A 21,216-nucleotide genomic window follows, 5' to 3' on the forward strand; every position below is an offset into this window, starting at 1 on the left:
TATATATGTGTGTGTGTGTGTGTGTGTGTGTGTGTGTGAGAGAGAGAGAGAGAGAGACAGACTTGGCATTGTCTGCATAACAGCACACCCTGAACTTGAATTATTTAGATCACCTAACTCCCCTGGCCCCCTGTGGGACGTCAGCCCACAGTGAGTTCCCTGTCCTTGGCAACATGTTGAGCCTCTCCCAGGTTCATCTTGGCTGCAGTGGCTTCTCTGTGATAGCTCCGCATCAGGTCTTTCCTTCTGCCTGGAGGACTCCATCTCAGTGATCTGCCTCCATTTGAACCCATTGTAATTCATAGTACCAAGGTGTTTGCCACATAGGCCTCTCTGGTTCCTCGATGCTTTGATTCCCTGCCAACATTCACAACTGTACAATATTTAGGACCCACTTTGCTGTTATATGGTTGAACCTTTGTTTGAGGCTGTATTGATCAGACTTTCAGTTGTTCTATAGTTGGGAAGCAAACCCTGAACAGTCTTCTCTTGTAGTGTGCATAAAAGTATTCCCATCACTTGTGTAGTAAACCTCTGTGAACTTCCACCAGTTTAAACCATCTGCTCCTGAAATTCCACTAATATTAAATTAGCTGAGCCACAAAACCAAAAGTCCAAATTCTGGTGCTGTCTTTCATTGTCTCTAAACTGATTACTTTGATGCTTAATGTGCTTGATTGTGGTCAGTGCATTTGTTTCTCATTTACCGAGTACATCTGTATCTCATCTGCTTTAATTCAGACAATCAGACATTACGAGATGGCAGCTCCACTGCCAGATATCACACATTGAGGGTTCTCTGCTCTCTCTCAGCATTCGCTAGCTGTTAATATTGCATTGCAGCTGATGTGCTATGCAAGTTTAATCTAGAAGCACATACTGAGATGTTTAATTCATTGTCCAGTTGCCTGCTGTCGGTGGTTTCTTACAGACCAGCCAAGGCAGGATACTCGAGGCTTGATTTCTGTGATTTTAATGTGTGGTTTGATAGTGAAAGAAAACATTTATGGTTTGTAAGTTTCAATTTAATCTTCTGTTTGTGCTGCACATAGTCATCCCTCTCGTGTCCCCTGTTGCTCTGCCCCACACGTTTGGACAAACTGATCAGACCGACCTTGGTCATTTTAGGAGATAAAAAGGAGACGTTACAGATGATCGTGTTTGTCTCTAGTTTTGTGACAAACATAATGCCAGCCATTCATCTGTTGCTGCCAAGCATCAGTAGTAGTAATTGTGACACCCTACCATCTGTATAGTCCCGTGAATTTCATTTTTATTTCCAATAGCATTTATGGAATGAACTTCTGAGCCTGATTTTTGATTGTGTTTGATACAGTAGTTTACCACCAATGCCTAATTTTAAACAGTTTTAATGGTTTAACAGGAACACTGCAGATGATACTTTTTTAAAATGAGAAATAAATGGGGATCCTCTCTGGATTTAGTCAGCAGCTTGTCCCTGGTTGTGCTTTTAATGCTCTTAACCTGCAGGAGCTGATAGTCAGTGGTTAACAAATGAACTCCTCTTAACTTTTCCTGTTGTCTGCCCACTTGCAGCTGGGGTACAGGTTGGGGAATTGGCGGCTACATGTGGTTGGCCAAGGACCAAGGTAACCTCTGTGGAATAGCTTCACTGGCCAGTTACCCTAAGGTCTAACATCTGCATCATAATGTTTTAATCTCAATAGCTTGGCTGGAGATTCTCCTGTGTTTTATGAGACAAACACTGAATTTTGGGAAATGGGGCCATTTCTGATTCTGATTTTGTTTTGCCTGGCTTTATGCCACTTTGTCATCTGAAAGATTTTACTGTGATCAATTAAAAGTTGTTAAGCTTTAGTTTGGTGTTTGGACTTTTGTTTTTAAATAGTAGTTTTTAGCTTTAAAGACCTGAGTGGTCCTTCTGTGAACATGCTGCACACTGATTGGTGCTTTGCAGGGAGAGTCTGCAAAGTTAGAATGACTTCAAAGATTAATTACAGGCCCAATTAAACTAAAAACAAACCTACAAAAATATTCATTTGCCAAAGAATAGGCTCGTATAAATGAGTCATTTTATATAAAAATGTTGAATAGAGGCTCTTTAATTCTAAAATCACCAAAATAGAAATGACTTGTTTACTGCCAACTGGGTTTTTTTTTTCAGGATGGGTAGAGTCAGATGGGAGTATGTGTGGGTCGGTACTGCCTGTATCCTCACATGCTAAAAACTATTAGATGTTTGGCTTCCTTAATGAAAAGTCAGCAAAGACGTGTGTCAAAAACCCTAGTGCATATTTATAGGCAGAAGAATTTTACAGGATTATCTGTTTCATGTATTTATAGCTTTTTCTCTTTTTCTCTCAGGATGGAAAGACAGTGGAGGATTTGGCTTCTAACAATCAACATGAACACATAGTCTTCTTGCTGGGCAAGCTCAAAAAGGTGATGTTTATCAAGAATACAGCATGTTACCTTGGATCAGTGTTTTGTTTTTGTTTTTTTACATTGTTATTCAATAGAATAAAGGGAAAAGAAAAGACAACTCTGCATGATGCAAAACCAGATTGTACAATCCCTCATCACACATTTTACTGCAGGGGAGTTGAGAGAGAGAGAGAGTCCAACAGGAATGTGTTAGAGTGTAGCATCACACCATTTGTACACTTTGCGGCAGCACTTTACTCCACACGGCCAAGTAGAAATGAACGATACCAGTAGTGAATGAAGTATTTGGATCAAACATTCTAATCAACTTTATTTTATTTTTAGGCTGCAAATGTTGTCAGTAGCTACGTGACTAAAAGCTTTTGGAACATAAACATGTTTCAGAGCCTTTTAGTGCTTTGTTGAAATATGTATTAGAGATTTTAACTGCTTTATTCATAATGACCAAGTAGATTGTAGTGAGTGAACCTGTTGGGCTTCGGTGTCTTGCTCAAAGGCACTTGAATAAGACAAGACGCATGCTGCTGTGATCAAAGCTGAGGCCCTCCAGCTGCATGACATTCAGATTTTCAATGCTCTTCCCTCCAGTGGCGATGGGAGACGCTGATACAAGACACATCCACCAGAGCATGGACTTTTTTTTTTTTTTACCTACAGTGCCTTGCGAAAGTATTCGGCCCCCTTGAACTTTGCGACCTTTTGCCACATTTCAGGCTTCAAACATAAAGATATAAAACTGTAATTTTTTGGGAAGAATCAACAACAAGTGGGACACAATCATGAAGTGGAACGAAATTTATTGGATATTTCAAACGTTTTTAACAAATAAAAAACTGAAAAATTGGGCGTGCAAAATTATTCAACCCCCTTAAGTTAATACGTTGTAGCGCCACCTTTTGCTGCGATTACAGCTGTAAATCGCTTGGGGTATGTCTCTATCAGTTTTGCACATCGAGAGACTGAAATTTTTGCCCATGCCTCCTTGCAAAACAGCTCGAGCTCAGTGAGGTTGGATGGAGAGCATTTGTGAACAGCAGTTTTCAGTTCTTTCCACAGATTCTCGATTGGATTCAGGTCTGGACATTGACTTGGCCATTCTAACACCTGGATATGTTTATTTGTGAACCATTCCATTGTAGATTTTGCTTTATGTTTTGGACCATTGTGTTGTTGGAAGACAAATCTCCGTCCCAGTCTCAGGTCTTTTGCAGACTCCATCAGGTTTCCTTCCAGAATGGTCCTGTATTTGGCTCCATCCATCTTCCCATCAATTTGAACCATCTTCCCTGTCCCTGCTGAAGAAAAGCAGCCCCAAACCATGATGCTGCCACCACCATGTTTGACAGTGGGGATGGTGTGTTCAGGGTGATGAGCTGTGTTGCTTTTACGCCAAACATAACGTTTTTGAAACCTGCTGAGCTTCAGTGCAGAGTGTGAAAACATGAAAGCAGCAACTGTGAAAACAGTCATCCTCTGCATATGCTGGGCTAATTTAAGTTAAGACACTTGGGCACGTGGATGTCGGATTATAAAGAGAGGCTGGCTTCCCAATAAAGTCGCAGTTCTGTTCCTGTAACCTTTGAAGAGAGAGTTCAGCAAAATTCATTTCAAAATGTGTATTGTTTTGTGCTCAGATATGTATCACGCCTATTTACTTTATTTACATAAGGCATGGCTGTGGCTCAGGGTTAGAGTGGCTCGGTCCCTGTTCTCCCCCTTCCACGTGTCGAAGTGTCCTTGAGCAAGACGCTGAACCCCAGGTTGCTCCCACTGGCCAGGCCAGCACCTTGTATGGCAGCTGCCATCGGTGTGTGAGTGCTTGTGTGTGTGAGAGGGTGAATTGTGAAGCACTTTGTCCAGTAAGGTAGAAAAGCGTTGCAGTCCATTTACTGAAATTGGAAGCTTTATTTCTTGAATGCAGCGTTACCCTAGTCCAGGTGGGTGTATGGAGTGCTTTCACATCCCACACAACCGCTCACAGTGTTTGAAGCCTCTTCTGATGTGTGACTCATCTGTTAGATGGTTTAAAAAGTGTCTTACATGTTAACAAATCTTAACTGTTTACTTGGCAGAGTTACAGCTGGGCACACAGGAGGCATCGTCTGTGTTTTTACACAGAGAAACGTAGTTAGATTAGTGGGTGGATCTATTCAAATAACAGCAGGAGGACTGACCCCAAAAGAGTCATTTGATTGTAAAAACTGTGTGATCATTGCTCAGTGTGATCAGTTCATCACCAGCCTCAGCTCCCCAATCACATCAGGTGACTGAGAGAATGTTAGTTTCTTCAGAGGGGTTTGAGGAGATGGGCCTGTGTGTTATAATATCCATGCATTTGACCTGGAGCCTAACATTTCTTTAGAGAAATGCCAAACCTCATCAACCAGTCAGCAAGATTGGTAGTGTAAAGAAGCTGGGATCTATTATGCATGTGGAACAAATCTGATTAATTGAAATCTGTTGTCTGATTTTTGGGGCTCCTTGAAATGAAACCATTAGAGCCTATGACATAGAGAAGATAAATGTGTGCCTATTGGCGACCTGAGCTCTGGGTTTTTAATAAATCCTCTTCTTCCTCTGTGGTGTGTATTTTCTGGGTCAGGACAACCACAAGCTGAGCTACATCCAGCAGCTGCGGCTCACTCAGACGGTTCAGCCCAGGATCAAACTGAAGCTGTTTGGTCACTCTGGAGCCGGGAAGAGCACCCTGCTGGAGTCTTTGAAATGTGGCATCCTGCGCAGCTTCTTCAGGAGGAGGAGGACACGCATGACCAACACGGCCCGCCACCCCAACTCCCCCGTCAACTCCAAACCTGCTGGTAGGTGACAGAATGATCCGAGGAAGCTGTGAGCCTGCAACTCCTCTGCCGAGGGTCAGAACTTTTTTTTAATTTTTTTATTTTGCCAGTCTTGCTAATGCAAAATAACAGTATTTACTTAATGCTTGTTCTCCTACATTTATCAACTTCATGCAACAGTTTCCATGTTCAAGAGATTTTGAAGTGTGAAAATAATTCACACTGTTCAGTGGTAAAATTGAGAAAGATACATGGCGCTAGTTGGTGAGTGCAGTGGTAGAAATGTTGGCCAACGTTACAAAAATCAAACACCACATGAAATCAACTGGAATCATTCTTGAAGTAAGCAGGAGGAAGTTTTGCAGACATTTAGCTGCTGCGTTCGTCAAGCCAGTGTAACAAGCTGGGAATCGGACATCTGCTTTTTTTTTTCTTTTTTTTTTTTACTGATCTTGTGCATTTATCCACCAAAGGCAAGTTTCACCAGCGTCAACCTGGCAAAATGTTCAAGGAACATGGAGAGTTATTTTCTCCCGGAGCATCTTCTTCAGTCTTACAATTGGAGTTAGAATCCCAACCTCTGGAAACCTGAAAACTGAATTCATTAACAGTCTTTATTGACTCCGTGCTGTATCTGCAGCAGTATGTGATGATTCCACATCGAAAAACGGTGAAGAAGGGCTGAGAAGGAGCAAGTGCTGTCATGATGTAGATTTCTATTCAAGCAAACTTAATACAAGCATATTAAACGCACATTTACCTTCATCAGATGCCACCATTTGTAACTTCATGATGTCATTGGCCACAAAGAAAACTTCAAGCATGTCTTAAAGACATAAAGGCCTGGATGACCTGCAACTTCTTACTTCTAAACTCTGACAAAACTGAAGTTATTGTGCTTGGGCCTGAAAACCTTAGAAATCTGCTGTCTAATCATATAGTTACTTTAGATGACATAGCTCTTGCCTCCAGTACTACTGTGAGGAACCTTGGAGTCATCGTTGATCAGAATATGTCCTTTAAATCACACATAAACCAAGTCTCTAAAACTGCCTTCTTTCACCTGCGAAATATTGCAAAAATCAGGAGCATCCTGTCCCAAAGTGATGCTGAAAAACTGGTCCATGCATTTGTTACTTCCAGGCTGGACTATTGTAACTCTTTACTATCAGGATGTCCCAATAATTCCCTAAAAAGCCTCCAGTTAATCCAAAATGCTGCAGCCAGAGTACTGACAGGAACTAGCAAGAGAGATCATATCTCTCCCATATTAGCTTCTCTCCACTGGCTCCCTGTAAAATTCAGAATAGAATTTAAAATCCTTCTCCTAACATACAAAGCCCTTAATGACAAGGCTCCATCGTATCTTAAAGACCTCGTAGAGCCTTATCATCCTAACAGAGCACTTCGCTCTCAGAGTGCAGGTCTACTTGTGGTTCCTAGAGTCCACAGAAGCAGAATGGGAGGCAGAGCCTTTAGCTATCAAACTCCTCTCCTATGGAACCAACTCCCAGTCTCAGTTCAGGAGGCGGACACCCTCTCTACCTTTAAGATTAGACTTAAGACGTTCCTTTTTGATAAAGCTTATAGTTAGGGCTGGATCAGGTGACCCGGAGCCTTCCCTTAGTTATGCTGCTATAGGCCTAGGCTGCTGGGGGCCCCATGATGCTCTGAGTTTCTCTCTTCCCCTTCCCTCCCCTCTCCTTTCCTCTACTCTCCTTTCCTCTCTCCTTATGCTTCTATATGCCACTATTACACATTACTAACTTTGCGTCTCCTCTCTCCCGTAGTGTGTCCTCTCTCTCTCCCTGTACCTTTCTAAAGGGAGTTTTTCCTCCCCACTGTCGCCAAGTGCTTGCTCAAGGGGGATTTGTTGGGTTTTCCCTATGTAATAATATTGATAACAGTAAAGTCTAGACTTTACTTTGTAAAGTGTACTGAGATGACTTTTGTTGTGATTTGGCGCTATACAAATAAAATTTGATTTGATTTGATTTGACAAAACTCAACTTGACACCTGAAAGAATTTCACTTTAAAAATCGCTAACACCAAAAATAGTGCTGAGGGGAGGTTGTGCTTTGCTTGAATACAGCAGGGGTCCTACAGTAGTTATAGTTTGACATTTCTTCTAAGACACTTTGGCCTGTCAGTAAGAAAATGGGTGTGAGAAAGGTGTTGCATCCCTGAAGCTCAAAACTGCAGCAGCTGTTATTATTAAGGAAATGGTCTGAAAACAAGTGACATGATATGGCTTCAGTTGACATGTCATTTTACATTTTTAACATTATTTACACACAATAAAAGCCTTCCTTTTGGATGGGAGAACTTTTTCGTGTTATTTGATGTGACCAGCTCTGCAGTGAAGTAATCCTCAGTGTGTATGCCAGTGTCATCACTGTTAAAACAACAAACAGCTGAATATCCCATCGGGACCCTGAAGGCAGTGCACATACTGAGAGCAGCAGCAGCAGCAGCCAGAGGACAGAACGTTCTGCAGATCGCCAGCAGTCACTCGTGTTCAGAAGCTTTTTATAGCCAACATTATTCATTTTGTAGAGTGATGGATTACAAAGAAATAATCATCAAGCCTACTTGTGAATTTGTGTGTGTTTACAGCCTTGGTGGTGAAAACCAGGCAGTCTAGACCCAAACATACACAAACTGCAGAAAAAAAGACATTCAGACTGTGGTTCAAGACCAAAGAAAACAAACTGTAGGTGTGGTCCTGCAGAGTGTAAAGGAAATACAAGTGTTTCATCTGCACAGTGGTTTTATTTGTGATAAAATAGCGCCCCCATGTGTCAGACAGCATGTAATTACTAGGTGAAAATTTAAAACTGCGGATGCAGATCTGTTTAGGGACATAGGGCGATTGATAGGTGATCAGTTTGTTCTTCGTACAGATCTGCTCTGGAACCATCTGAAACATGAAACTGTTCAACCAGATACATGATACACAGGCACAGGTTTTGTGAAATATTCCAATTAATTTTTTTTAAAGTTGCCATATTTTCTGTTTTGTACTTGTCACATATGTGCAGTTTCTGATGAAAGAGAGAACGGACATGCTTTTATAACGCTAATCTGTACAAACATACATGGGTATTATAACACCCTAAAGCTCTTATTTGCCGTTTTCTTTGACCCATTTTCAGACCATTCTGGGCAAAGTGGACCAGCCTCCAAAAGAGCATTGTTAAATTTGGACATGTCAAGTGAAGCAGCTCTGACCCTGCTGTAATAACTGACAGACATTACCGGTTGTCTCTCTTCTGTTCTCAGTGTCTGTGAGTATTTCCAACTTGTACCCGGGCTGTGAGAATGTGAGTGTGCGGAGTCGCAGCATGATGTTTGAGCCCAGCCTCACCAAAGGCGTCCTGGAGGTCTTCTCCCCCGTCCACAGTGCTTTGTCTACAGCTGACGACCAGGCCACGAGGGCCATCGACATCCAGCACGCCAACATCCACGGTGGGAACCACAGACACAGTTCTTTTTTTTTTTTTTTTAAACCTTTATTTCATTTTAAGGTGCGAACAGTTGTAACTTCTTTCACCCTGTGTAGGTGTGGGGGATTTTAGTGTGTGGGAGTTTTCAGGGAACCCGGTCTACTACTGCTCCTACGACTACTTTGCAGCCAACGACGTCACAGCAATCCATCTGGTCCTGTTCAGCCTGGAGGAGCCATATGAAACCCAGCTGGGCCACATCACCTACTGGCTGAACCTGCTGAAAGCCCTGACCCTGCCCCAGGACAGCATCGGTGAGGGGACGCCAGCTTTTGCCATGTTTTTACCAGGACTGATCACTACACGAGCCTGTCCTGTGTCTTCTGAAATAGACTCAGATATTAGAGGTTACTACCAGATTTATGTACAGAAAGAAAGTGAGCCAGTTAAGCAAGACGCTCATAATTATCTTGATTCTGTTGGTGTATTTTAATAAACTGTTGTAGACAAACCGAGTCTTTTAGAAAATACCATTGTCATGTCACTGAAATGGTTCATGAAATGACATTTTGAACAGTTCCAAGGTCTATGGGATGCAATTTTACTGACACTTCACAGGATCATAAATAAAGATCCTGGCTTTTCTGTCTTACTGGCCAGTTTCACTTGTATTTTAAACTGGTCTGTAGTGTTTTGCAGTTAAATTTGTCAGAATTTGTTGTTCACTAACAATGTTGTGGAGCAGGTAAAGAGAAATAGTTTTTTTTTTTAATGTCAGTAACCTTGTATAAATACACAGGAGTGAGGACATCAGGTGTATGAGGCAGCATTTCACTTTGTTACAGGATTGAGGTTTTACGCTGGAGGGATTTTTTAATGTAATTTTATTTTATTTTGCATTGTTACACTCTTCACTGAATTTTCCCAGTTGTTGTAAGGGTTAGGTTTTTCCAGAAGATAAATGATTTATTTTGGCGTGAATGGAGCTGAGCCCTTTGAAGCTGTTGCTTGGTCAGCCATGTGTTTTACTTTGAAAGTCTTAATTGACCCAGAATTCATGGCAAGGACCAAGTGGCTATGTGCACCAGTTACATCTGTCCGAAGCCAGACAATTAGGTGGTTCTGTTTTTGTGCAACCAGCCCCAGACATTTGATCAAACTACACCCAGAATGTTGTTGAAATGTTATGGAGTTTAGGTGTTGGTACTCAGGTACACTCAGTTTTGTTTTAATAGCTACTGAATCTGCTGGAAGTTGTCATTTTGTGTGTTTAACAGTAAAAACCCGTCATAGGTTTTTTTGTTAGCTTTGGAGGTTTTGGCAAACGGTGGACTGTTCTGACTGTGTGTGTTTTCCTGTCTTTCTCCAGCGTTCGGAGGTCGAATCCAGCAACCTCTTGTGGTTGTCCTGGCGGCGACGCATGCTGACCTCGCTGACCTCCCCAGAGCTTTCTCTGGAGAGTTCAGCTACGACAAGGAGAGAGCGCTGCTCAAGGAAGTCAGGAACAGGTCAGTACTCTCAGCACACAGGACACGCTGGGAGATTAGTTTGTTTGGATCCTTTTGCTGATTCATTTTATTCACTGGGGGGGGAACAGTTTTGTAATAGACTGTGTGAAGATTTTCTGTGTGTTTGTTGAATCAAATAACTGTAAATACTACACTACCCAGGAGCCTCAGCAGCTGTTGTTATGGAGAACCAAATAAAACACCACAGTTGCTAAAGAGAGATTAAAATTTTTGTTTGCAGGTTTGGGAACGATCTGCAGGTCAGTGACAAACTATTTGTGATGGACGCTGGAGCCTCCAACTCCAAAGACATGAAGCTGCTGAGGAGCCACCTGCAGGAGCTTCGCACCAGCATCATCTCGGTGAGCTCTCACCTGTTTGTCTCCCTTTGTCTTTCACATTATTTGTGTGTATTTTTGAACCACTTAATTTCTTAATCTTCTTCAAAAAGCATGAACACACATTTCCATTAACAGATCCAAATCTGACAGTACGGTAGTTTGATAAAAATATAGTTTGAACTTGGCTGAAAGTAACTGAGTTTTCTAAATCAGTCAAGATTGTTTTACTTTCTTCACCCATCAGTTTAGTTAGAGCAGTTCAACTAAGGAACTGATGTATACAGTGAATCCACATCCCGTTGCAGAGTTGCAGTCCCATGACGCTGTTGTCAGAGCGTTTACTGGCCACCCTGCCCACCTGGAGGAAGCTGAACGGACCAAACCAGCTGATGTCATGGCAGCAGTTTGTCAGCGATGTCCAGGAGCACATCAACCCTCTGGTGAGCCAGGATCACCTGCGCATGCTGGCCCTGCAGCTTCACAGCATGGGGGAGGTGAGTCCTCAATCAGGACCTTCACATCACAAAAGGGAAAGAAAATAATTCCGTTATCTTTTGGGATAAGAACACCCCCCTGTCATCTTATTTTGTCCACATCAGATCGTTTTGGATCACTTTCGTTCACTCTGCTTCTTCTCTGACTTGTATTGTACCGTAAACTTAATTTCTATTACTTTTCCTCCCTCAACCACCCTCCCCCTTCTTTCGTCCTCCCTCAGCTCAACATCATGCAGAGTGAGACGGTGCAGGACGTTGTACTGCTGGAGCCTCGCTGGCTCTGCAGCAACATCCTCGGCAAGCTGCTCTCTGTGGAAACGCCCAAGGCCATCCACCACTACAGGGGCCGCTACAGGTTGGAGGAGGTGCAGGCTCTGGCTCCTGAAAGTGACGTGGATGAGCTGCTGCAGATTCTCGATGCCATGGACGTCTGTGCCCGCGACATCACCAACCCCACTATGATAGATGTTCCGGCTCTCATCAAGACAAATGGCCTCCACCGCTCCTGGACCGAAGAGGAGGAGGAGGAGGAGTCGCCTCTGATCTACGGTGGGGTACGACTCGTCCCAGCCGAGCACCTCACCCCCTTCCCCTGTGGCCTGTTCCACAAACTGCAGGTGAACCTGTGTCGCTGGAGCCACCAGCAGAAGCCAGAGGAGGAGGGCGGGGAGGATAACGACGGAGATATCCACCTGTGGACCAGCGGAGCCAAGGTGAGCCAGGCAGGAGTGGAGGCTATGATCCTGTTGGTCAACCATGGCCAAGGACTAGAGATTCAGGTGCGTGGGCACGACTCCGAGCGTGCCAAGTGCTACACCCTGTTGGACACCGTTTGCAGTATAACAGAAAACCTGCTGGCCTCCACGCTCCCTGGACTGCTCACAGCCAAATACTACCTGAGTCCTCAGCAGCTGCGGGAACACCATGCCCCCATCATGATCTACCAACCCAAAGACTTTTACCGAGCCCAAGTCCAGCGTGAAACTTCGCTCACCAACACCATGGGTGGATACAGGGAGAGCTTCAGCAGCATCCTGACTTTTGGCTGTGCTGAAATTTACCAGCAGGGGATTCTGGGAACAGACATCCACATTTCAGATGTCCCCCTGCTGGCTCGCAGGAAGCTGTGCCGCATGTTGGACCCTCCTGATGCTCTGGGGAAAGACTGGTGCCTGCTGGCCATGAACCTCGGCCTCACAGACTTGGTGGCCAAACACAGCAGCGGCACTCCAAATGGCGCTCCTGAGCTGGACTCAGATGCAGACTCCCAGCAGGCTGTGCTGCAGCTCAGCCCGACAGCAGCACCGCTGCAGGAGGCACTGCTGCAGGAGTGGAGTGGGCGAGCAGACAGCACAGTGGGTGTACTGATGGCCAAGCTGAGGGAGCTCGGCCGCCGAGACGCTGCCGACTTCTTGCTCAGAGCGTCTCCTGTTTTCAGAGTCAACATGGAGACTTTGGGAGGGGCCGCCAATGGCTAACCCCCCACCTGCAACGGAGGAACATCATACAACTCCATCAGCTCAGTCATATCTCGCTGAACTGAACAGGGTCGGCTTTCTGTCTCTGCCAAACGTCAGACAGTTGGTCTGATGGGATATTTCCCCAAAAGAGGACCATTTGTGTATGAATGAAGTGCAATTGTTACCAGAGTCCAGCTGCTCGCTCTTTAACTCCATTAAGTTGCCCTGTGAAGCAGATGTTGTTTTTGTGCTTTCCACACCTGTACAGCCGACCCTTCCTTCCACGATGAATGTTGTGAAAGAACTGGATGCCCTGAGTTCCAAAGAGGAATCCTGTGATTCTTATTCTGGTCTTTTTGAGCTGCTTTTTAATATCCCTCCTACACTACTGCACGCACAGGCCTCCCTCCTCTTACAGCTGACAGAGTACAGAAAAGTTTCATCTTATCATCTCTACATGAAAGAATGGGCATGGTTAAAAAGATGGTGGTGTCACGTTTGGACCTTTTTCATATCTGTCCACCAGTAAAAAACTGAAACCTCATTTTATCACGTAGGAGGCTGTCATCTTTACTCACTCCATCCATCACACTTGCATATAATCCTATCTCCCTCCTTTCCTCTGTTTTACTGGTGTGACATTTGGCCATTCAGCCTAGTGTTTAATAAATTTATAGCATTTTTCAGAGTGCCTTTGTGGCCTTCTACCTCCCTAAAGAGCACAATATTCTTGCTTTTATAAAAACAGTAGTTCTTTCCAAACATTTGAAGAACTGTGCCTTGTCGACACTCATAGTAAAATGAATTTCAACCACGTTTAGAAAGCAGGCGATCTGTTACTGAAGTGGAAAAGGCTGTTTTACATTTTAGACAGGAAAAAGTGGCCAAGAAAAAAAAAGCAAAGCTCATTTTACAAAGTTTTGAAATTTGAATTACACTTGTAAATTAAAACAAAACAGTCACATGACAAAAATCAGGCCATTAGACTTCCTGTTTTGTTTAACATTTGGGAGTCGGTCAGGAGATAAAACATGTTCAGTCTTCTCTCTGATTCAGTGTGGAGACAATGTGACACCTTGTGGGAGCTGCAGGCTGAGTCAGTGAGGACCCGTTTCAATATGTTTAACAACTAATCTTCAAGAACCATCACTCCATCCATCATTCATCCATCCAACAACATTGCTGGTGAATTTGCTAACACTTTGTTTTACGGGTCCAATTATTTCCTATTAATTTCATGAAAGTTTAATGGAAGGAAACGTGTAATTTGGTACTAATTACAGGAAAAACCGTTTAGCTACTTGTGTTGACTTGGATGTTGAGCTCCAGGTGAATTTCCATGAAAGAAGTTACTCATTTTAAATCACAGAGAATTAGTTATTACTCACTAATTTTTAGTAGAAATTTTACTTTTCATTTATGTTGAATTGTATTTGTTTGTTGACACATTTCACACTTTGTGCAGCTCACCTGCTAGCCTCTGAATAAAGAGTCCAGGTTGTGCTAGCTTAGCATTTGGGAGTAACTGGAAGTGGACCGACTGCTCTGTTTTACCTGTAATTCGTACCAAACTGTGATTCTTTCCAAGAAACTAATTAGGAGATTATTTGGAAATACTGTAAATTGGAATTTGCAAACCTGCAGAATAAGGTGTTACCCTGACTTTTTTTGGTAAGTCTTCATTTTATAAGTCCCGGGATTTCCTAAATATCTCTAGTGAGTTTTCCTGGAAAGTGTGATGTAACATGGTGCTACTTCAGTGTAGTTTGAATTAAGTTAAAGGTTTTTGATTATCTCAGACGTCTCTTGGTATTGTTGGTGTTTCCGTTCGACCGCCAGCCTCACCTTTTCAGCCTTTGGTCTCGTGCCTTGTTCTTTCTATTCTGCAGCAGAATATCACCCGCGCTGTTTTGTCATGTTCATGTGCGGATAATGTTTGTGCACTACGGTGTGTCATTGCCATGTTACAGGTAAATATTGTCATTTTGGGTATGTACATTTATGCACACATATGGAAATATATCAAATGTTCACAGTTAGCTTACCATATTTCATTTTTATTTAACATAATTGTCTTGGTCATGGTTTGCTCCTGAACCTTCATGGACTTCACTTTGACTTGATCTCAGTTCTCAGTTTAAGTGACCTTGACTACAGTCGTGGTATTTACAGAGAAAATAGAGACTAGAGAGTTCTGAGACACTTCCTTGAGTTTAGTTAGCTAAAATCTTGACTTTGTGAATGACTAGAAAAACTGAGTTCTGCATCTTGTCTGTGGCACATTTTTGGTTTTTGCATTTTCAGATGATACTGTATGTAACTGGAATGAATCAATTAGAAGTGCGGTGGTCGAATGCTGCACCAAAGTACTTTGTCCTTTCTGAGAACTGTCATAAAAGTGTACAGTATCATCAGTTCCTGTCTGAACAAATCATTAGGAGACTGAGACCTGTAAAATAAAGTGTTACTGTTTGGGAACCTCAGTATTTTACTGAAGATTTTATTGAGACTGATCCTTCCAGCACCAACATTTATTTGCTGTAGTGGGATGCACGTTATTGATGAGCACTAGTGTTCAGAACCCCAACTGTGCTCTCATTCTGCTTTGAGTAGAAGCTGCCACCAACGTAAGAAAGTAACATAAAGAAAGCTGAAGTTGTCACTTGGGTGACTTTTATCATTTTCAACCAAGCTGAAAGCTCATTTATTATATCCAGAGCCGTTAGTTACTGTAAACACACCTGCTTTCAGTTTGTCTTTATACAACAGGCAGCAGCCGTCCAGCTCGGTTGAAGGCTGAAAAAAGAATTTTCATTTGGCAGAAGCTGTTTGTGACCTAAAGTGGAAGCAGAAACATTCGCCTTTATTTACAGCATGTGTTGATGTTGGGAAGAGAGTCGGTCATTCCCAACAAGTGAGGCTTGCAAAGGGCCTTTTTCAGGACACAGTGTGACAGTTTGATAGAAAACGCCAGTATTTCCTATCTGCTTTTCTTCCTCCAGTGTTACATCTGTTCAGAGATAAAACGACTATTTCAGATACTGTATTTCTCTCACTAGCACAGCAAACGTTCGGCTGTGATGTAAATACTCGAGGCCTGTTTCTTTGACTTTGTCCTAACTTTTCAGCTTACTTTAAACTTTCTCCTTTGCCCAAATATGTTGATTCCAGGGCGTCATTGTGGCACAGTGGTTAACGCTGTCACTTCACAGCAAGAAGGTTGCGAGTTTGAGCCCGAGCCGACCTGGGGCCTTTCGGTATGTAGTCTGCATGTTCTCCCTGTGCCTGCGTGGGTTCTCTTCAGGTAGTCCAGCTTCCTCCCACAGGCCAAAGACATGCAGCTTAGGTTGACTGGGGTTTCTAAATTGTCTGTAGGAGTGAGTGTGTGTGGTTGCCTCTTCTCTACGTATCAGCCCTGTGATAGACTGGTGGTGTGTTTGGGGTGGACCCTGTCTCTCGCCCAGTGTCAGCTGGGATTGGCTCCAGCCCCCTGACACCCTCTTCAGGATAAGCGGTATAGATAAGAGATGGATGGATGTTGATTCGTGTTAGGGTGATTTTCATTTTTAGATAGAAATGAATAATTAGTTAGGGTTTTTATTATATAGCATACATAAGTTTATATATATTTTAATCTCACAGTTATGTTTATGTAGTTACATATCTATATATCACCCTATGTGTTCACTGAATCACTGGTCAGTATTTACTGTGTTAGCCAACTGGAGCACTGGTTAACATCAAGGGAGACTGGATCACTAAAACACTGAAACTCATTAGATTATATTCCAGTGAGGCGAAATGAATGTACTACACATCTTTCCTAAGAATATGATGATCATTGCCAATGTTGTGTGCCTAAAAGGCACTCTTGTTCATGCCTCTGTTATTGCCTTGTACAGTGCAGAACCCGAGAAGTGATGTTTCAGAAAGGGAAGTGAATAGTAAGGTGGATTCTCTTGTTTCAGAAAAAGAGGCACTTTTTGACTGGGAATCACTTTGATGTTAAGTTTGTCTTTGTTTGGTGTCCATTTCTTGACAGTCTGACCACAACAAGTGGATTTAAAGGTGTTCTCAAAAAATGTTTTCTGTGTTTCCATTTGATTAGGGGAGACCTGCTCACTCTTACCTTTGGCTCTGGTCTGGTCGCCACATTGCACAAGTCTTTTTGTCGCTATCTATGTTACATTCTGTAAGCATGTCTTGGAATGCCATGTTCTTAGTACTTCTGACACTTTATAGTGTGATACATTTTATAATAAATGCTTTACCTAACATTGTGCCTGTCCTAATTGGAGACTTTCAGTTAGACATTCTTTAACGTCTCTCAGCTAGAAGAGTAGCTGAGGGATGTTAACATTTAAAATGTAATACAGGACACAGATGATTTACAGATCACTATTTTCAGTTTTCATTTTGATTTGACATACCGTCCCAACTGTTTCTGATTTGAGGTTGTAGCCTTTGCTTCTATTTAATCCAAAAATGTTGGTTTTAAAGCACAGAACTGAGTGGAAGAGTGGCTGCTCATCTGGTACAAACACACCTCCTTTTTGAAAATGCGTGTTCAAATCAAATTAAATCAAATCTTAATTGTATATGTGGTGCACCTAAAGATATGTCACCACGTTGTTTTCAGTTAATTTATTATTTCATAATTGACAATTGAATGTACATTTTATTTTGGTGCCACATTTATACTTTTAGAACATTATGATGTTTGGCGCCTGCTGTCCTGGATTCAGTGGTTGGAGAACAGAAAAGGGTAAAGCGGAACCTTTGTGCGCTTGGTGTTGCACCCAGAATGGTTTTGGGAAGGGACCTTCTGTCCTCGCCCCCAGATGCAGTCTGGATGCGAATGCCAGCGCACCGTGAGAGTTCTGTTCTGATGTCACATTGTGTTTTCCAGGTCAGTAGACGGTGAAACTACACATACAAAGCAGTATGATAGTATTTAATAATTTGTTAGTATAGCGTACTGTTCGGGGTATATTTACATGCTCGTCGGTAATAGTTTAGTTAGTCAAGGCTCAAAGTAAAGCGGAGGTTTCCCGCGGGTAGGACGTCTCGCGTGATTTAGCGGATAATATCGCGAGACCTTCCAAAGTCCGGTTTTGTTGACCTTATCCAGTTTTATTGTCACAAATATGCATTGTATATTGTTATTAGGACTTAGGTAAAGTAAGAATGTTTAAACCGAAGTCAATGTAAATGCATGAGAGATAATTATATACTCAGTTTGAAGTAATGTAAATGTATTTTTGTTCAAAGATAACTAGTATTTTTAGTGTGCAGCCCATTATTTATTTGATAACTAATTACAGTTAAGCATGGAACAGTGGAGCAACTGTTTATTCACCACCAAAGTGGTGCTGAGACATGTCACTCAGGTGTTTAAGTAATTATATTGAGAACTTGAGTTAAGAAAATATGGGATAAAAATGCACTTTATTCATGCTGTTATAATGTTTGAATGTTAATGTTTGAATAAACCCAGATGCAGTCTGGATGCGAATGTCAGCGCACCGTGAGAGTTCTGTTCTGATGTCACATTGTGTTTTCCAGGCTGCACTAATTCACTGCTACGCAGCCCCGGCACTCGGGGCCCGTAACAGATTGTGGGGGCTCGTCCGGGATCAGCACGCCATCGTCAATGGGCCACTGCTGATTCAGTGATTCTGAACTTTGGGACCACAAGACCTGCATGTTTCCTGAGCCAGGGGTGACCCAGTATGCAGTAGAGAGGCTAGTGACCAGTGAAAAAGGTGCACCAGCCTACAAAGTGCGACACTGCGAACCCGAGCATCAGAGACCAGCAGGATGTCGGCCATCGGGAGGAAAGGTGTAGTTTGGAGCATTAAAAAGAAGCTACACCAGCTAACAGCTAAAGAAACTTACCAGATTGCAACCAGTTTAGGAGACGTCCAAGGACTTGACTCTACACAGTTAAGTCAAGATGATGAAGAAAGCTGTGTTGAGTATCTGACAACTTATCTGACATGTCCAGCAATCCTGGAACGGGAGGACCAGGGTCTGCCATTGCTAAAGAGACTTGAAAACATCATAGACGGAGCCATAGTAAGTCGTAGCCGAGGTCCAGTGCTTGATGAAACTGAGGCACGCAGCGGGGAGCTGGCTGCACACCCTTCCCAGCCACTAGCAAGCACTAGTGACACAGATGTACAGACACTGTTAGCCCGTTGTGATGATATTCAAAGTCAGCTGAATCAAGCCCTGTCGGCTGCAGGCCCCCCAAACCCAGGGATACCTTTCCAATTTCCAGCTAGTAGTCACTCCATTCCTCAGCAAGCACCTCAGTCACCAGCCCCACAAGCAACAGGGGGCCTACCAATCTCAGCTTGTGTGCTCACGCAACAGCTGGCCTCGCCACAACACTCTTTCATGTACTCACAGAATGTTCCCAGCTGTACTGGTGAAAGCATGATAGCCATGAAAGACTTGCCACTGCTGTCCCACAAAGAATTCAAAATACATGGGGGAATGATAAGTGACACTACGGCTGAAGTAAGCTACCATAGCATTTGCAAACAAATTGATGAGGGGCTCAAAGAAAAGCACACACCAAATGAAATCATCAGAGGAGTGCTCCGTGCAATTAAGCCAGGCAACTTCAGAGACATGTTGACGGTCAAAGACGGTCTCACAGTGACAGAGCTCAAGAGTTTCCTGCAGTCCCATCTAGGTGAGAAGAGTAGCACAGAACTCTTCCAAGATTTGATGTGTGCCAAGCAACATGACAACGAAACTCCTCAACAGTTCTTATATAGAATGATCGGACTGAAACAAAAGATCCTGTTTTCACTCAAACAGCCAGACTCAGTGGTTAAATATGACATGCCTACCATTCAGTGTATCTTCCTAAACACTATTTGTCAGGGCATAGGAGAGAGATATGAAAGTGTGCGCAGAGACCTAAAGACACTCCTGGGGGACCCCGCTGTTAGTGATGAAGCCCTGCTCCGCCAGGTAATAAAAACTACAACAGAGGAGAGCGAGCGGAAACGCAGACTTGGCCGCAGCTCCACCCCAAAAGTGAGTCACGCACATGCAGCTAACACTGAGCACAAAGAGAAAAGCAAGGATGACATCAAAGTGAGCCACACTGATAAAGACTCCACAATCCAAAGACTCAGTGCCCAAGTAGAAGCACTGACACAAGCTATGGAAAGTCTAAAAGCCTTCACAGCTCAGGTAACAATGCCTGCACGGAAGGACAGTTTGCTCAAACCCCAAACTGAGAGGAGGGTGCAGAGGCCCAAAAGCTGTGAGAACTGTGCATCTCAGGGCAACCCAACCTGTCACCATTGCTTTGCCTGCGGGGAGGAAGGACATCGCGCTGTGGGATGCCTGAAGAGGAACAAGCCGTCGGGAAACTGGAGGCGGTCAGGGCAGAGGGACTAACCCTGGCCGACAACACTCAGCTGTCCCCATCGAAGAAAAAGTCCAACACCAAAAAGTCAAGAAAAGCAGGCAACACCACCCCACAAGAAGCTGTGGACAAAGAAAAGCCACGTGGTATCACCGCCCCATTGGTTGGTCGCCAGTCCCTCCTCAAGTGTATGATGGCTGGTTATCCTGAAACAGTAGTGTTAGACACAGGGGCTGGGGTTAGCCTTATAGACCACGCATGGCTAGACAGATACTTACCAGGGCAACAGATCAGGCCTTTAATTGAACTAATGGATGGTGATCTCGATGTGAAAGCTGTCACAGGGGACACAGTGCCTTATGATGGGTGGGTAGAGGTAGTAGTCAACCTAGAGGGTAACAATGATCCAGACAAATCTATACGTGTGCCCTTTCTAGTTAGCCGCCTCAAGATTGAAAGACCCATAGTAGGCTTCAATGTCATTTATGAGTTCATTAAAGACAATGGGGGAAACTACAAACTCATACAGCTTATTGGTAGAGCTATGGAGATTGAGGTTACTGCTGTAAGTGCTTTAGTGAGTTTTATCAAGACACAAAAACGGACTATAGATGAACCAGCAACTGTAAAAGTGGGGTTTAAAGGTGCTACTATCTACCCTAGTCAAGTTGCTTACATTAAGTGTAGAGTCCCAGAGAGTATTAGCTCTACCGAGTCAGTTGTACTGTTTGAGCCTGTGCTTGACGATATCCACCTTGAGCAACTTAGTGTTGGAGCAGGGCTCTTAGAAATTCAACAAACAGAGAGGCCATATGTCAAGGTACCAGTGTCAAACTACTCTCAACAAAGTGTGACTCTGCCCAGCTCAACCATTTTGGGTTCTATTGAGCCTATTGCCAAAATTGTTGAGACGGACAACACGAAAGATGCTTGTGAAAAAGTGCCAGTCTCCATCCACACTGTTAACTCAGTGTCTAGGTCCAGCCAAGGCTCGGAGTCACCTGCCCGGTGGCACCCCCCAGTGGACATTAGTCACCTGACACCAGGACAACAAAAAGAGGAAAAACAGATGTTATTTGAGGAATCGGGCGCTTTTGCTCAAGATGACGGTGACATTGGCAACATTTCCAGTTTGCAAATGACAATAAACCTCAAAGATGACATTCCAGTCCAGCGCACATATACTGCTATTCCCAAGCCATTATATAAAGAGGTAAAAGAACACATCCAGGACCTCCTTGCTAAGGGCTGGATAGTTAAGTCACAGTCACCCTTCGCTGCACCTGTTGTCTGTGTGAGAAAACGAGATGGCACGCTGAGACTGTGTATTGATTACCGTTTGCTAAAC

General features: G+C 43.4%; 2 protein-coding genes across 3 annotated transcripts in view; both read left to right on the forward strand.

Moving 5' to 3' along the window:
* The window catches only part of dapk1 (death-associated protein kinase 1), a 71,129-nt gene extending 56,853 nt beyond the window's left edge, over window positions 1-14,276 (forward strand). The window contains 8 exon segments of the mRNA XM_020585445.1: window positions 2,347-2,424; window positions 5,030-5,246; window positions 8,509-8,694; window positions 8,789-8,986; window positions 10,042-10,180; window positions 10,422-10,542; window positions 10,827-11,015; window positions 11,240-14,276. Coding sequence (XP_020441101.1) covers window positions 2,347-2,424; window positions 5,030-5,246; window positions 8,509-8,694; window positions 8,789-8,986; window positions 10,042-10,180; window positions 10,422-10,542; window positions 10,827-11,015; window positions 11,240-12,556 — 2,445 coding nt within the window. The 3' untranslated portion in view covers window positions 12,557-14,276.
* Window positions 14,277-16,880: 2,604 nt separating this feature from the next.
* LOC109951150 (uncharacterized) lies at window positions 16,881-20,961 on the forward strand. 2 transcript variants are annotated; one of them, XM_020585464.1, is made up of 2 exons: window positions 16,881-17,387; window positions 17,976-20,961. In XM_020585464.1, the coding sequence occupies exon 2, from the start codon at window positions 18,299-18,301 to the stop codon at window positions 19,898-19,900; it is 1,602 nt and encodes a 533-aa protein (XP_020441120.1). In that variant the 5' UTR covers window positions 16,881-17,387; window positions 17,976-18,298; the 3' UTR covers window positions 19,901-20,961. The 2 variants fall into 2 exon arrangements, with proteins under 2 accessions (XP_020441120.1, XP_020441121.1); XM_020585465.1 differs by having other exon boundaries at window positions 18,044-20,961.
* Window positions 20,962-21,216: the final 255 nt, after the last annotated feature.

Source organism: Monopterus albus, unplaced genomic scaffold, assembly GCF_001952655.1.
Source record: "Monopterus albus unplaced genomic scaffold, M_albus_1.0 scaffold366.1, whole genome shotgun sequence".
Classification (NCBI taxonomy): domain Eukaryota; kingdom Metazoa; phylum Chordata; class Actinopteri; order Synbranchiformes; family Synbranchidae; genus Monopterus; species Monopterus albus.

What these genes read in the sequence shown, in the direction of transcription:
- LOC109951150 (XM_020585464.1), top strand. Translation starts at nt 18,299, where the DNA reads ATGTCGGCCATCGGGAGGAAAGGTGTAGTTTGGAGCATTAAAAAGAAG.